Here is a 13,715-nt window from a genome sequence, read left to right as displayed (position 1 = left end):
GGGCTGGGGACAGCCCCTCCTGGGTTCTCCCTCCACCCCTAGGGAATGCTGACCCCCCTGAGCCCCCTGCCAGCCCCAGGGCATCCTTACAGCATGGAGGGCACATAAGGCACGAGGGGGACGGGTGCCAGGCAGACGGTGGCAGCAGGGGGGGCTGCCAAGTACCAAATTCCAGGTTGCTCCGGCTTCTCAGCTCCAGCGTGGGGACCTGGGGGACAGGAGCCACCAGGGACACGCTCTGCTGAGGGAGGAAGGGGGTTAGATGTCCCCATGGGGGTTTGGTGTCCCCAAGGGTGAGCATGGAGTGGCAGCCCCAGTGCCATGCTCCCCTGTGCCACACTGGGTGGGCACAGTCCCCTGGCATTGTCAGGGGGCTGAGGTTGTTCCTTGTCCCACCAGAGCCCACAGGGTGAGGAGCTGTGCCAGGCACGTGTCACCCTTGTCACCCACCGTGTGTGGCTGTGTCCCTGCTGCCCGTGGGCGCCCGGCAGGTGGGGCAGGACATTCTCCTGGGGGTGCTGTGCTGGGGCTGCCGGGGGGTGTCACCTCCCCCAGATGCAGCTGTGGAGAGAGGACATCAGCAATGTCCCCTGCACTGCCAGCCAGGGACGGTTGGGAAGAGCTGAGTAGTTTGGGGGTGCTGATGAGATTAGGGGGAGGATTTCCCTGCAGGGAAAGGGGGGTCTGCAAAGGTGGGGTCAGCACTGGCACCTGGGACAGGGCTGGGGACAGGTGACACTGCTGCCAGTGACACCTGGAAGCCCAGGGAATCCCAGCAATCCCAGGGAGTCCCAGGTATTTCTGCCCACACAGGCACAGATGCCAAGGGGGGCTTGCCCCGTGCAGGACCCCCACGAGGTCAGGGCATCCCCCTGGGGGACAGTGGGGTCTGGCCAAGGGACAGTGGGGAGAGCCTCAGGCCATGAGGAATGGGTTTGTCTGTCCCCTCCCTAAGCCTCTCCAGTTAATTAATTAAGGTCATTGGCAGCTGTTAGGGGTGGCAGGGAAGGCTGGAAGGGGCTGGGCACCACTCACCTGATGCCATCCTGCCCCTGTGACATTGGGGACACCCCGAGGTGCCCGGCTCTTCTCGGGGTGCCGGGGTGGCACGTGGTGTCCCCGCCTGGTACCGTGTCCCTGCCAAACCCCAACATGAGCCTGGCCAGGGTCCCCAGGGTGGGGCGGCCACCTCCAGCCCCACCACCAGCACCCACCTGCGTGCTGTCCCCGGAATGTCACCGCCCCCGGGGGCTTCCCAAGGTGCTTCCGCAGGGCAGGGGGTGCCCGGGGCCCGGGCTCTGACTCGGAGGCTGCGGTGGACGACAGGGAAGGGGGGTGGCATCCGCTGGGACCCAGCTCCAGACCTGCAGGACCCACCCTGGGCTGAGAACAGCGGGCTCCGTGGGACCGCCAGGACCCCACGGTCCTGCAGCCCCACAACATCCTGGGGAGGGCAAGTGGTGTGCAGTGAGGAGCGTGTCCCCTCTGTCCCCATCCCACTTACCGAGGTCCAGCTCGGGCTTGTCCCGTGGCAGCGATGCCGACCTCCCCCTCCGCACGGGTGTGACCCCGGGGGCCGCCCTGCCCCGCACCGGGGGGCTCGGCTCCCTGCACAGGGGACAGAAATGCTGTCACCCCCTCCTCAGGCTGAGGTTTGGGGTGGCCCCACGCTGCCCCCACACCCCCCGGGTCCCCCCTGCCACCTACCCCGAGGGTGCCGCGTCCTGCGGGGCCGATGGTGCGCTGGCCACTGGCTGCCCCCTGGCCGGGGTGACACGGGGAGCGGCTTTTCCCCCGGGATAGCTGCGGGAGTGGCACAGGCTCGCCTCCAGCCTCCGCTGCAGCCGCCACACCTCGTCCTGCAGCGCCCGGATGGCCCGGCTGCCCCACGACACATGTCCCAGTGAGGCGGGTGCAGCCAGCAGGGACCCCAGCAGTGTGGTGGCCCTGGGGGAGCATCAGCACCCCCCTCCCGGACCCCCCACCCCATCACTGGCACCCAGAACTGGGACCCTCCCCAAAACCAATCCTGGGCTGGCGTCCAGTGCCCAGTGGGTGCCTTTGGGGGGTCCCTGTGTCACCCAGGGGGTCTGGCCTGGTTTGGGGCACTGGGGACACAGCCACTCACTCGCGGTGCAGACGGGAGCCCAGCAGGTCACAGTGAGCCGGGTCGAGGGACGGCAGGTCGGGGGACAGGAGGGTGGGGGATGGCGTTTCGGGGGAGGGCAGGGGGCTGGTTGGGCTCCTGGCCACGGCTGGGGGGTGACCACTGGTGCTGGCACAGCTCCTGGCTCCCACCTCCGAGTCCGTGTGAGCTGGGGAGGAAGGGGAGCACAGTGAGTGGGATCAGCGAGCAGAGACTGGGACACAGCTCCCTCACCAGCACCACAAGGAGATCTGGGAACCCCAAAAACCAGAGCCACAGAGCCAGGGCTCCCCAGATCTCTCACCCTCACCGAGTCCCGTGTACTCACTGCCATCATCAGCGTCGGGGTCGGGTCCCACCTCGCTGCCCTCAGCCCAGCGAGGGGGGGAGCTGCTCTGAGAGGGGCTGCTGGGGGGCAGCCGGGGCCCCCCTGTGCCCCCCAAGGGGTAGATGCCCATCAGTGCTGTCTCGGAGGGAAGCAGGGTTGTCTCTCTCTCCCGTGGGGTATGGAGGCTGCTGGGGATGGGGACAGAAGGTCCCAGCGAGCCCGGAGCCCTGGGGAAAGGGACAGGTTATATGGGCAGCCCTAGGGCCCCCCCTGGCCACTGGAGCTTGTCTTTTTTAAAAGAGCTACTCTTTTTTAACTGTCTTCTTTCTATATCCCAAGAGCATCATCATGGCAACACACTGCGAGAAGGAGTACACTTACTGCAGTGTGAGATGAAGAAAGTGTTGCTAGCTCAGGTATCAGGAAACTGATTCCAAAAGATGATTCTCAGCAAAGCTGATAGAATCATTGAATTGCAGGATAGCAGCTTGGCTTGGAAGGAACTGAAACATCATCTGCACATCTCCAACCCTGCTCCCCACACCCTCGGTGGCCTCTCCCTGCTCCTCCAACCCCCCAAATCCCACAGGCAGAGCCGAATTCCCGCGGGCAGGGCCGTACCCGGGGCCGGGGGGATGGTGCTCGGGGGTGTGCACGGGGGGTGACACCCTGCTGGCCTCCGAGCCCACGAAGCCGCTGTCGGTCTCTGGGGACACGATGCGCTGCTCCTGCAGAGGGACAGCAGGGTCGGTGCCCAGCAGCCCGGGGGGCTCTGGGGGGGCTCTCAGGCAGGGATCCACAGCCCCAGGGACTCACCTTGCGGGGCCTGGGTTGGGTGGCACCGCTGCCTGTCCCAGTGAGGGACAGGGACACCCGTGGTGGCCCAGGGACTCCCAGGGAAGGCTTGGCAGAGGCTGGTGACTCCTCAGCAGGGGCAGGGGAGGGGTGGCCCCGTGTCTCCTCCAGGTTTGGGGGTCCTCTGGGGGAAAGCGTCGCAGCTCTTCTCTGAGGGAAGTGCCTGTGGGGAGGGGATGGAGCGGGAATGATGGGGCAGAGCAACCCCAGACATGGGGAAATGTCCAGTCCAGCTCTGCCATGGAGGCTGTTAACCCCGAGGTAAATAAAACCTGATGTCAAACCTCCTGCTCACTCCCGCCTCCCACAGCACTTACAAGGGCAAGGGCTCGAGGTTGGGCTCCTCCTCGAGTGACCGTGTCCTGCAGGGGACCTTGCTGGGGCCACTGTCCCCTGCCGTGGGTGCATCCACCTCCTCCTGGGACTGGCTCCCTGCCAGGCTCAGCCGCTCCAGGCTCAGAGACTCCGGCAAGGACTTGAAGTGCTTGTACCTGGGGGGACCCATGGGCAGGAGCGGGTGGCTTTGGGGACATGTCCTGTGCCAGTGCCCCCCTGCCCCGCTGTGAGGGCACTCACTGCTCCAGCAGGTCCCCAAAATCCTCCTCCACTTGGCGCTGCTTGTGCCAGAGGGGCCAGGACAGCCCCTCTGCCACCCCCTCGCTGTCCCCTGCTGTCCCCCGAGGATCCTCCACCAGCGCAGGGCTCTGTGGGCACAGCACAAAGGGGTGAGAGGGGCAACCCCCCAGAAATGCAGAGGGGTGGGGAACCTTTGCACCCCCAGCTCACCTCGGGGCGTGGGGAGAGGGCGGCCGGCGGTGGGGACGGGGCTGGGGGGCAGCGGGGCTGCGGGGGGGGCTGCGGGGGGGGCTGAGGGAGGGACTGCCGCCTGCCCCCCGGCTCCAGCCGCTCCTTCAGCCCCTCCAGGCGCAGCCCCAGGCGGTAAATCTCCCCTTCCACTGCCCTGCAAGACACCAGCCATCAGTGTGGGAAGAACAGCGACCCCCGGGGACTCTCCGGGGGCTCTGGGGAGGGGGTGGCAGTGGGATGGAGCCCGTACCGATCAGGATCAAACCCCCCCGCAGCCGCCGGGAGTTGCTGCCGGCCCCGCAGGTATTCCCGCTCCAGCGCATCCTGCGCGTCCTTCAGCATCCTCATCCTCTGCGGCACAAGGGTGTGGGGTGCGAGCCTGTCCAACGGGCCCCGGGCACGTCCCATGCCCCCAGGCTGGGGTCGGGGAAGGGGCTGACGCACCTGGAGCTGTTCCGAGGCTGTGGGGGTCCCTGCACGCACCCAGCTTTCGAAGGATTCCACCTGGCCGGGGTGGGACGGGCTGAGCCCAGCCCTGCTGTGCCCCCCCCCGCACTCCCTAGACCCCCCCATATTAAGCATCCCCAGGGACTGCTCCAGTGCAATCCCCCATTGCAGCCCTATCCCCAGCCTTCCTTCCTTCCCAGCACCCCACAACACTCCCTCTGCCCACACCATCTCCCCCAACCCCTCTGATCCAGACCCCCTCCGCAGCTGCGCCCTGCAGCGCCTCCCCAGCCTATCCCCATAGCCCCCCCAGAACTGCCCCCAAATCCCCTTTCTGCTGCCCTGCACCCCCACCAGCACTCCCCAAAAGCCCTTCTCCATGCAGCCCCCCCAGCACCCCGCTCCCACACCTCTCCACGCCCAGCCCCTCAGCAGCCCCCCGGTCCTTACCTGTGCCTGCAGCCGGCGGCTCTGCCCCGCCAGGGCCCGGGTGAGCCGCGGGCCGGGGCAGCAGCACGGCCCGGGGCAGCTGGGGCAGCCCCCCCGGGGAGGGGAGGGGATCGAGGCTGGGGTGAACCCCCCCGCTGTGACAGTCCCGGGGCTGCAGCTGCGAGAAAACACAAGGACAAGTGACACTGCAGCAGCGGTGACACCTGCGTGGGGAAGGGGCTGTGGGGGACAGTCCCCCCAGAACCGGAGTGTGAGGGCGGTGAGTGGGGCAGGGGACACGGATCAACACACCTGTGAGGTGTGGGATGTGGGATGTGGGATATAGATCAACACAACTGCGAGGTGTGGGGCTGTGGGATGTGGATGAACACATCTGTGAGGTGTGGGGCTGTGGATCAGCACACCTGTGAGGTGTGGGGCTGTGGGACATGGATCTACACACCTGCGAGGTGTGGGGCTGTGGGATATGGGATACGGATGAACACACCTGTGAGGTGTGGGGCTGTGGATCAGCACACCTGTGAGCTGTGGGGCTGTGGGATATGGATCAACACACCTGTGAGGTGTGGGGCTGGGATCAGCACACCTGTGAGCTGTGGGATGTGGATGGACACACCTGTGAGCTGTGGGGCTGTGGGATGTGGATAAACACACCTGCAGCTGGCGAGGCCGGGGCTGTGGCCGGGGCTGTGGCCATGCCCAGAGCCGCTGTCCGTGCCTGCGGGATGCTCAGGGTCATCACTCGGCTCCCGCTGGCCACGGTGCCCACGGCGAGGCTGCGGCTGGGCTGTGGCGGGTCGGAGAACAGGCTCACCTGGGCAGGGAGAGCGGGTTTGGGCAGCCAGCTTGCACCCCGACCCACCCACCGTGCCCCGGGGCACCCCGAAGCACCTCATGGGCACAGCAGTGGGTGCGGTGAAGGTGGGGACACGCGTGCGGGGGGCAGTTGGCACAGCCCTGCCTCAGTTTCCCCACCCACGCGGTGGCAGAGGTGACACGGGGATGCGCTTCCTGCCATCTCAGAGACGTGCCCCGCCATTCCGGGGACAATCTGGCTGAGCCACCGCTCTGGCACGGAGGGGATCCTGCCAGGCGAGGGGGGCACGGTGCTCCCCGGGCTGTCGTGGGCTCTGCCGCGGCCTCAACCCCCCTCCCCGGGTTGGGACCGCTCAACCGCAGCTCCCCGGCAGGAGGAAGAGGAAGGGGCCGGGGGAGGAAAGCACAACTCATAACTTCAGGGAGGGGGGAGCAGAGAGGGGAAGCCCCCCAGGCATCCGGAGCCCCCACCCACCCTGGCGCCCAGGCGCAGCTGGTCGATGGTGTTCTCAGCCTCGGCGTACTTGGTCAGCAGCTTGTGGTAGTCGTCCTGTGGGGAGGGGACACCAGTGGGGGACAGCACCCAGCACGGGGGATGCCCGAGGGGTGGGCACTAAAGGAGGGGAGGCAGCCCTGTGCGGTGACAGCAGGGAGGGGGAGTCCCATGGGTGGGATGCAGGAACCCCCTCTCCAAAACACCCGACCCCTCTGAGCAGATGTGACCCCTTTTCTCCGCGTCGGGAGAGCCCCTCCCCTCCCAGGCGGACAAATATCCTGAGGGTCACAAGCTCTGTGGGGATGACCGGGGGGACACGAGCATCCTGTGCCCAGCCTGAGCACTGCCCACAGCCCTGCTCCTTCCCACCTCGCCAGCTCCATGCAGGACGGGGAAGGCGTGACCAGCACCACACCCCCATGGGGTCCCAGAGGCAGTGACACCCCCATGTCCCCCCACCCTGCAGACCCTCCCAGTACGGCTGAACGGGGGGAGCCGGGCGTTACCTGGAGCTGCTGCACCAGCGCCGTGGCTTGTCTGGGGGACCTGAACTCCTGCGGCAGCCCGGCCGTGCTGGGGGGCTGCGGGGACGCCCCCTCCCCGCTGCTCAGCAGCACCTCCCGGACGATCTCGGCCGGGGATTTGAAGCCGATGGGGCCGCGGGGGCGGGCGGGCAGCACCCGGCCCCGGGGCGGGCGGTAGCTCTGGTCGAACTTCACCCGCGCCTCCACCTTGGACAGGTCGGGCAGGGGGTGGTTGAGGCGCCCTCGGCCGTACTGCGTGCCCTCGGTGCCCGTTCCCGAGGGATCCTTTGTCCCCTTGGCACCCGTTCGCCGCCGGGGGCTCAGGGACCGCGACTGCCGGGCGGCCTTGGGGGGCACCACGGCGGGCGCTGCTTTCTTGGGCACTCGGGATCTGCCGTGCCCTTGGGGTGCCGCGGCATTGCCGGCGCCCTGGGGCTGCCCGCTGGGTGCCGAGCCAGCAGGTGCCATCCCTGTGCCAGCTCTCTGGGGCTCGGGGACACGCTCGGGGCTGGGGCCATCGGGGGAGAGCTGCAGGGGGAGGCTCCGTCTCGGGCTCCACTCCTGCCTGTGCCCCCCGATGGTGTCCCTGGCCGTGCCCCAGCCCCGGAGCTGGCGGGACGGGGTGCCGGGGCCAGGACTGGTGTCCGAGAGCCCTGAGGTGTCCCCCCCGTCCGTGCTGCAGCCCCGGGGCTGGCACAGAGCCCGGCCGGCCCTCATGGCCTCGGGGCTGCCGCTGGAGCCCGAGCCCCAGCAGCCCCCAGAGGACAGCTCGGGGTCCCCATCGCTCTCTGCCCCCCAGGGCCCCTCGTCCCCCCTGGAGCTGCCCCGCTCCTCATCCTCCTCGGCCGGCTCCTGCCGCGGGTGCCATCGCCCCTCCTGTGCCGGGGACCCCTCCTCCAGCTCCTCACTGCCACCTGCAAAACAGCGGCACCGCGGGGCTGTGGCACCCACGCCCGGCCGGTGTCCCCGGCCCCCCGCTCCAGCAGCTCCGGCGACATTTGGGACCACCCCTTGTGGGCAGGACTCACCCCACGGGGGGCTCCTGGCACCCTCCCCCAGGCCGATGACCCCATCCTCGTCCATCCGCCTTTCAAAGTCGTCTTCTTCCTCCTCCTCCTCCTCCTCCTCCTCCTCCTGCTCGCCGTGCCAGCGCGTCAGCTCTGTTTGTGTCCAGCGCAGCCATGGTGCCGGGCTGGCCATGGCCCCTCACTTGTGTCGCTTCATGGCCCGGCGGCGGCGGCGGCGGCGGGCTGGGGACCTCCTTGTCGCGAATGTAGGTCACAGCATCGCCGCCGCGTCCTGGGTGGGGGGCCGGGGGAGAGCGAGGGATGCTCAGCGGGACATGGTGGGCTCTGTTTGAGGTGTCTTCCCTGTCCCCCAAATCCCGGGGACAAGAACAACCCCCGATGACGGGGGGGACACCCTCGGATCAGACCGACCTGCATCCCACCCTGAAGCTGGAGCTGCCACATCTCTGCCAGCAGTGAGGTCCTCGTGGGGAAGGAGCCCCTCAGGGCCGCCCCAAAAGGTTTGTCCCCCACCCTGGGAACACCCAGGACATGCTGGCACCCTGTGGATGTCACCCCAGCTGGGCAGCCACACCCTGGGGACCACCAGCAGTGCTGGGGAGGCAGGAGCACCCCAAAGAGCCCCTCTGGATGTGGGGTCACAGCAGAGACCTGACACAAATTGCACTGATGATCCCAAAGCATGAGCTCCCCCCTCACCCCCATATGGGGTTTCCGCCAGCAGCCGGATGCCAAAACCCCAAATGTGGAGTGTGGCAAGAAAGGCCACGGGGTTTCCAAGCCCTCTGCTGGATTGGAGCCCCATAAGCCCAAATTTTGGCCTGGGGGAGCCAAACCAGGCACCTCCAGCCCCGTGCAGGGGACCCTCACCCTGTACCAGCAGCCTCAGGACATCCCCATCACTGTGACCCCATGAAAACCGAGCCCCCCGAAATCTTCCTGTGCCTGTGGGGCAGCCCAGCTCTTGCAGAAGGAGGAAATGATGTTTCCTGCAAGTTTGCAGGTGGCCACAGAAGTTTTAACCCCATCCGGCCCTGCGCAGTGGGGGCTGAACCCTCCTCCCGCAGCATTTTCTATCAAAACCTTTATTTTTTAAATCCAGTTCAGAGCAAAATGCTGTAGGAAGAGAGGGGAGGGAGATCCCTGGGACCATCCTCAGTTGGTCCATAAAACATCAGCATGAGGATTTTCCAGGAGATCTAAAATTGAGCTTTAAAGCCCCAAAATTCAGCCATCCTTGGAAATTCCCCCAGATTTCCAAAGGGAGGGTCCATCCTGCGATGCTGCTCACACTCCCAGGGATGCTGTGGCTGCACCCAGCCACTGTGGCCTGTCTTGGCACATTCACAGGCAGCCAATTAAGCCAGCTCGTTAATGTGTAATTAGTGGCACGCAGAGGACAGCTTGACAAGCTAATGAAACCACAGCACGATCCCTGGGGTGGCTGCTCTTAGCCAGAGGGTGCTGTGGTGATTTTGGGGTGCTGCTGGCTGGGGGATGGGGGTGATGAGGAGTAAACCTACCCACAGCACTCACATGCTCTGGGAAAAGTCCTCTGACCCCCTCGCAAGCCTCAGTTCTGCAAATTCCTTGGGTGTTTGTGAAGTTTGAGGTTATTTTCCAGCCCAACTTGGCATCAAGGGCATCATCCTTGTACCAGCCTTGCTCCCAGCCCTGCCAGCATCCTTGGGGCATTTCAAGAACCCCAAAGCATCCCTTAGGGTACTGCAAACCTCCTGGGGGGTTTGCATGAGGCTTTCCCCCCCACACTGAGTGGATAACTCCATTCCCCACACCTGGAGATGCTCTACGGCTTCTCCTGCCACCAGGGGAGATGGGATTCTTCAGACTCTGAGCTACTGAAACCAAAGAGGGATTTTGGCTTTAGCTCCTCCCTGGGCTGGGATGTTTCCAGCCCCCAGTCCTTACACACAACCCAGAGATCCCCAGTGAGTGCCTCCCATCCCACCTGGAGCCCTGCAGGATCCCAGAGCCATGAGGAGCCCCAAAAACCACACTCAGGATTCCCACAGGAGAGTGCTGGGTGAAAGGAGCCTGGGTGTAGGATTGTGTTTTCTGTTGACAGAGTGACCAAATTATTCTTTGTCTCCTTAAAAAGGCAAAAAGCCCCAAAAATTCTCTCCTTAAGTGGGTAAAAAGACACCTCACAAAACCTTTAGGACTTCACTTCAAAGCTGGGGCTGCCCAGTTAGACAAAGGCCAAAAAGTCCCAACTAAGTAATTCACTAAAAAAAGAACAAAGGAAATAATTGCTTTTGTGGAGTGTCTTAACAAAACCAAAAACCTCGTACCCCTAACTCAGTTTTTCTCCATAAGAGCTTTATTATTTTGCCTTTTATTAAAACTTTTTCTGTTTCCAACACTACCTCAAAAACCATCCTACTAATTTTATACTATTGGAAGTAACTAAGCTATCTCAAGTGTAATAAATTCTCTAAAGAGCTCATAAGACCAAACTCAAAAAAACCCTCATCACCAGGGGGTCCTGTTCTCTTGGGATAAAGGGAGTTAAAACATTCCCAACCCACTTCTGGTGTTTCTTTAACCCCATCCCAGGCAAGGGATGGGGATTTTGCATCTCTTGAATGAGGCCATGGCTAACCCCATTTCTGAGCAGTGCTTCCCCCATGCACAGCCCACAGCAGCTGCAGTCCAAACCTAGCCACAGTTATTGCTTTCCCAGAAAATCCCTCTGCTGATGGTCATGGTGGCAAGAGCAAAAAATCTCGGATTCTTTTCCCCTCTCTAAGTGATTTTCTCCCTGTTATGGGAGCACAGAAAAGCTTGAAAAATGATGTGGCTTCGTGCTCAGCAGCCACAAATCAAACAGAAACAATCCCAAATGTGTGTGTAGAAATATATCCATATATTTTAATTTTCCTCTTTGAAAGCCAGGATTTTTGCCACAGGCAACTGGGAAAAAAAGCTAAAAAGAAATTTAAAAGCCTCAGCTAGAAAACCCTGAACTCTGCTCTGCTCCAGCCCCTCTACCCTTCTCCTGCCTTACAAATCCCAGCCAGGGCTTTCCCAAATTGTGGCTCAGGGCAGAGGGGCTCAGCTGAGGGGGGGATGCTGCCAGCAGTGCTGGGTGCTGCCAGGTCTCTGTCTGTCCCTCCTGATCCTTTCTGCCAGCAGCAATCCCATCCCTGCCCTGATCCCATCCCCGATCCCATCCCTGTCCCACTCCCTGCCCTGATCCCATCCCATCCCTGTCCTACTCTCTGCCCCCATCCCATCCCATCCCATCCCATCCCATCCCATCCCATCCCATCCCATCCCATCCCATCCCATCCCATACCATCCCATCCCATCCCATCCCTGTCCCACTCCCTGCCCTGATCCCATCCCATCCCATCCCTGTCCTACTCTCTGCCCCCATCCCATCCCATCCCATCCCATCCCATCCCATCCCATCCCATCCCATCCCATCCCATCCCATCCCATCCCATCCCATCCCATCCCATCCCATCCCATCCCATCCCATCCCTGTCTCACTCCCTGCTCTGATCCCATCCCAGTCCCACTCCCTGCCCCGGGCAAAGCCCGAGGTGCGAGGCTGAGCCCGCCCAGCTCATCCCTGTGGGCAGGGAAGCCGCAGCCATCCAGGCCAGCACGGAGCCATCGTGGCTCCTGGGTTTATCAGTGCTGACAGCAGAGGAGACAGGAGCATCCTCCGCCCCAGGGCTCGCTCGGTGACAGGGAGGGGGGGACAGGGCTGCTGTCACTCTGCCTTCACTGCCCTGTCAGCCCCGGGCAGAGCAGGGGGGATGGAGGGGCTCTAAACCCCACAGCTCCATCCCCACATTTTCTGAGTGATGTGGAATTACCCTCCTGCCCTGTGTCCCAAAAATCCTTTGCCTGGCATGGGTTAAAGCCCCTCCTGCAAATCTGTGCCCGTCTGGGATGCAGGGGGGGCTTAACCCTCGTCCCAGACAAGGGATGGATGTTTTGCATCTCTTTTAGAGAGGTTTGAAGGAGGCCAGAACGGCCTCGGGCTGAAACTTGGCAAGGGATGTCTGCACTCCAGGAGGGAGAAATTCCTGGTGTATAAACCCTTTTTTAAAGCCCACAGAGCCCCGTTTTAATAGCCATGAAAGAGGGCAGAGAAGCGGAAACGCTGCGTTCTCAGTTTGCATTATTTCCTACTAGAACAAGGGAGGGACCATCACAGCGAGGAAGAGCCTGACAAACCTCCCTGGTCCTCTGAAAGCACACGCCTGTCACCATCACTGCAAAGCCCACGTGTCACCCCAATTCCAGCGGCTGGAGGGGCGATGTCCCCCCCAGCCCCCCTGGAGAGGCACCAAAACACCATGGAAATGTCATTTTTCCATCACTTGCACTGAAGCAAAGCCCGACAAGACAGAGAACTCCTCTTTCTTTCCTTCCTTCTCCCTGACACACGGACCCTCCTGTCCTGGCTAGGGACACGCCGGGTGAACCCCCGCAGGGCCGGGGGCGGATGGCCGTAATTCCCGGTCTGAAGGACAGACAGCCGTAATGCCCTGAAGGACAGACAGCCTTAATCCCCGTCTGGAGAGCGCTGCCGCTGTCCCCGCCACAGCCGCTGCCACGGAGATCCCTTCTTAGCACAGGGCAGAGAGGCAGAGGGGACACGGCCGGCGAGATTGTGCTGGGCTGACCCAGCCCCAGCTTCCCTGTGCCACGGCCTCAGCAAAGAATTTATCCCCTATGTGCCATCCAACTCTGCTCTTTGTCAGTTTGAAGCCATTCCCTGTGTCCTGTCCCTCCATCCCTTGTCCAAAGTCCCTCTCCAGCTCTCCTGGAGCCCCTTTAGGCACTGGGAGCAGCTCTGAGCTCTCCCTGGAGCTTTTTCATCCGCATCTCTCCCAGCCCAGTGCCTGCCCTGCCGCGCTCCCCGCCTGCCCTTGAACTTTAAGAAGCGATTTCAGCCCTGCCCGGAAGGCACCGAGCGGCTGCGGCCGAGCACGGGACACCCGCGACACTGCCATGAACACGGCTGCCCTTTAAATAAAACACGGAACTGAAGCTGAACGCTGCCCCGGAGACTTCCCCGGAGGAGCCGGCGGCAGCTCCCGGCCCCGCAGCCTCCGAGAGCCCCGGCCGAGCCTCCGAGCCGCCTCCGCAGCCCCTGACGAAACTCTGCCGGAATCCTCCGGCCCCGGCGGGGAGGAGGCACCGTCAGAAGAAAAGTTCTGACAAGTTTCCTCGGGGCCACGGAGGCTGCGATGGCGTGGGGAGGACACGCCTCGGTCAGGAGCGGCGCGTCCCGCATCCTCCCGGTGAGTCCCGCATCCTCCCGCCGTGTCCCATGGCCTCGGCCGCAGGGACCCCGCCGGGGCTGGGGGTGCCCCCGCTCCGGCCAGGGACCCCGGCAGCTCCCGGCTGCGAGCCAGCCCTGCCCGAGCCGGGCTCAGCAAAGCCGGGCTCAGCAAAGCCGGGAGCTCTGGATGCGGCCCCGGGATGGGGCCCGCGGGCTGCGCCTCCAGCTGTGGCTCCAGCTGTGGCTCCGGCGGAGCTCCGGGGGCCCTCTCCTCCCTTCCAGCTGCAGAAGGGGCTGCAGGGAGCAGCCCAGCCATTCCCGGCCCCCTCGGGCACAGCTGGGGCACATCTGGCCCGCGGGCACCGCTGGAGCGGCGCCCTCACCCCGCGCTGCCCACCTGTAGGGAGGGCCCGGCCGGCGCCTCCTCGGCCGGCGCTGGGCGGCTCCGGTTCCGATCCCGGTTCTGATCCCGATCCCGGTCCGGCTCCCAGTCCCGGTCCCGATCCAGCCCGGCCCGGCCCCGCCGGACAAAAGCGCGGCCCGCGGCGCCAG

The 13,715-nt window shown here is 64.0% G+C and overlaps 1 protein-coding gene across 1 annotated transcript in view; it reads right to left on the bottom strand.

Annotated features, from left to right (window-relative positions):
- Nucleotides 1-13,715, bottom strand: part of AKNA (AT-hook transcription factor) — a 16,300-nt gene extending 2,585 nt beyond the window's left edge. Inside the window, exons 1-21 of the mRNA XM_030961752.1 lie at nt 13,561-13,715; nt 7,898-8,168; nt 6,852-7,783; nt 6,325-6,399; nt 5,688-5,847; nt 5,034-5,190; nt 4,547-4,640; nt 4,387-4,487; nt 4,116-4,290; nt 3,906-4,033; nt 3,647-3,820; nt 3,291-3,492; nt 3,096-3,202; nt 2,475-2,701; nt 2,129-2,315; nt 1,708-1,881; nt 1,505-1,608; nt 1,215-1,364; nt 1,036-1,137; nt 451-561; nt 91-241 (exon numbers count right to left, since the gene is read on the bottom strand). Coding sequence (XP_030817612.1) covers nt 91-241; nt 451-561; nt 1,036-1,137; nt 1,215-1,364; nt 1,505-1,608; nt 1,708-1,881; nt 2,129-2,315; nt 2,475-2,701; nt 3,096-3,202; nt 3,291-3,492; nt 3,647-3,820; nt 3,906-4,033; nt 4,116-4,290; nt 4,387-4,487; nt 4,547-4,640; nt 5,034-5,190; nt 5,688-5,847; nt 6,325-6,399; nt 6,852-7,783; nt 7,898-8,069 — 3,683 coding nt within the window. The 5' untranslated portion in view covers nt 8,070-8,168; nt 13,561-13,715. The remainder of the gene's footprint in view (nt 1-90; nt 242-450; nt 562-1,035; nt 1,138-1,214; nt 1,365-1,504; nt 1,609-1,707; nt 1,882-2,128; nt 2,316-2,474; nt 2,702-3,095; nt 3,203-3,290; nt 3,493-3,646; nt 3,821-3,905; nt 4,034-4,115; nt 4,291-4,386; nt 4,488-4,546; nt 4,641-5,033; nt 5,191-5,687; nt 5,848-6,324; nt 6,400-6,851; nt 7,784-7,897; nt 8,169-13,560) is intronic.

This window comes from Camarhynchus parvulus, chromosome 17 (genome assembly GCF_901933205.1).
Source record: "Camarhynchus parvulus chromosome 17, STF_HiC, whole genome shotgun sequence".
NCBI lineage: Eukaryota > Metazoa > Chordata > Aves > Passeriformes > Thraupidae > Camarhynchus > Camarhynchus parvulus.
The sequence above is the reverse complement of the archived record's forward strand: the minus strand, read 5'-3'. Positions and strand labels throughout refer to the sequence as shown.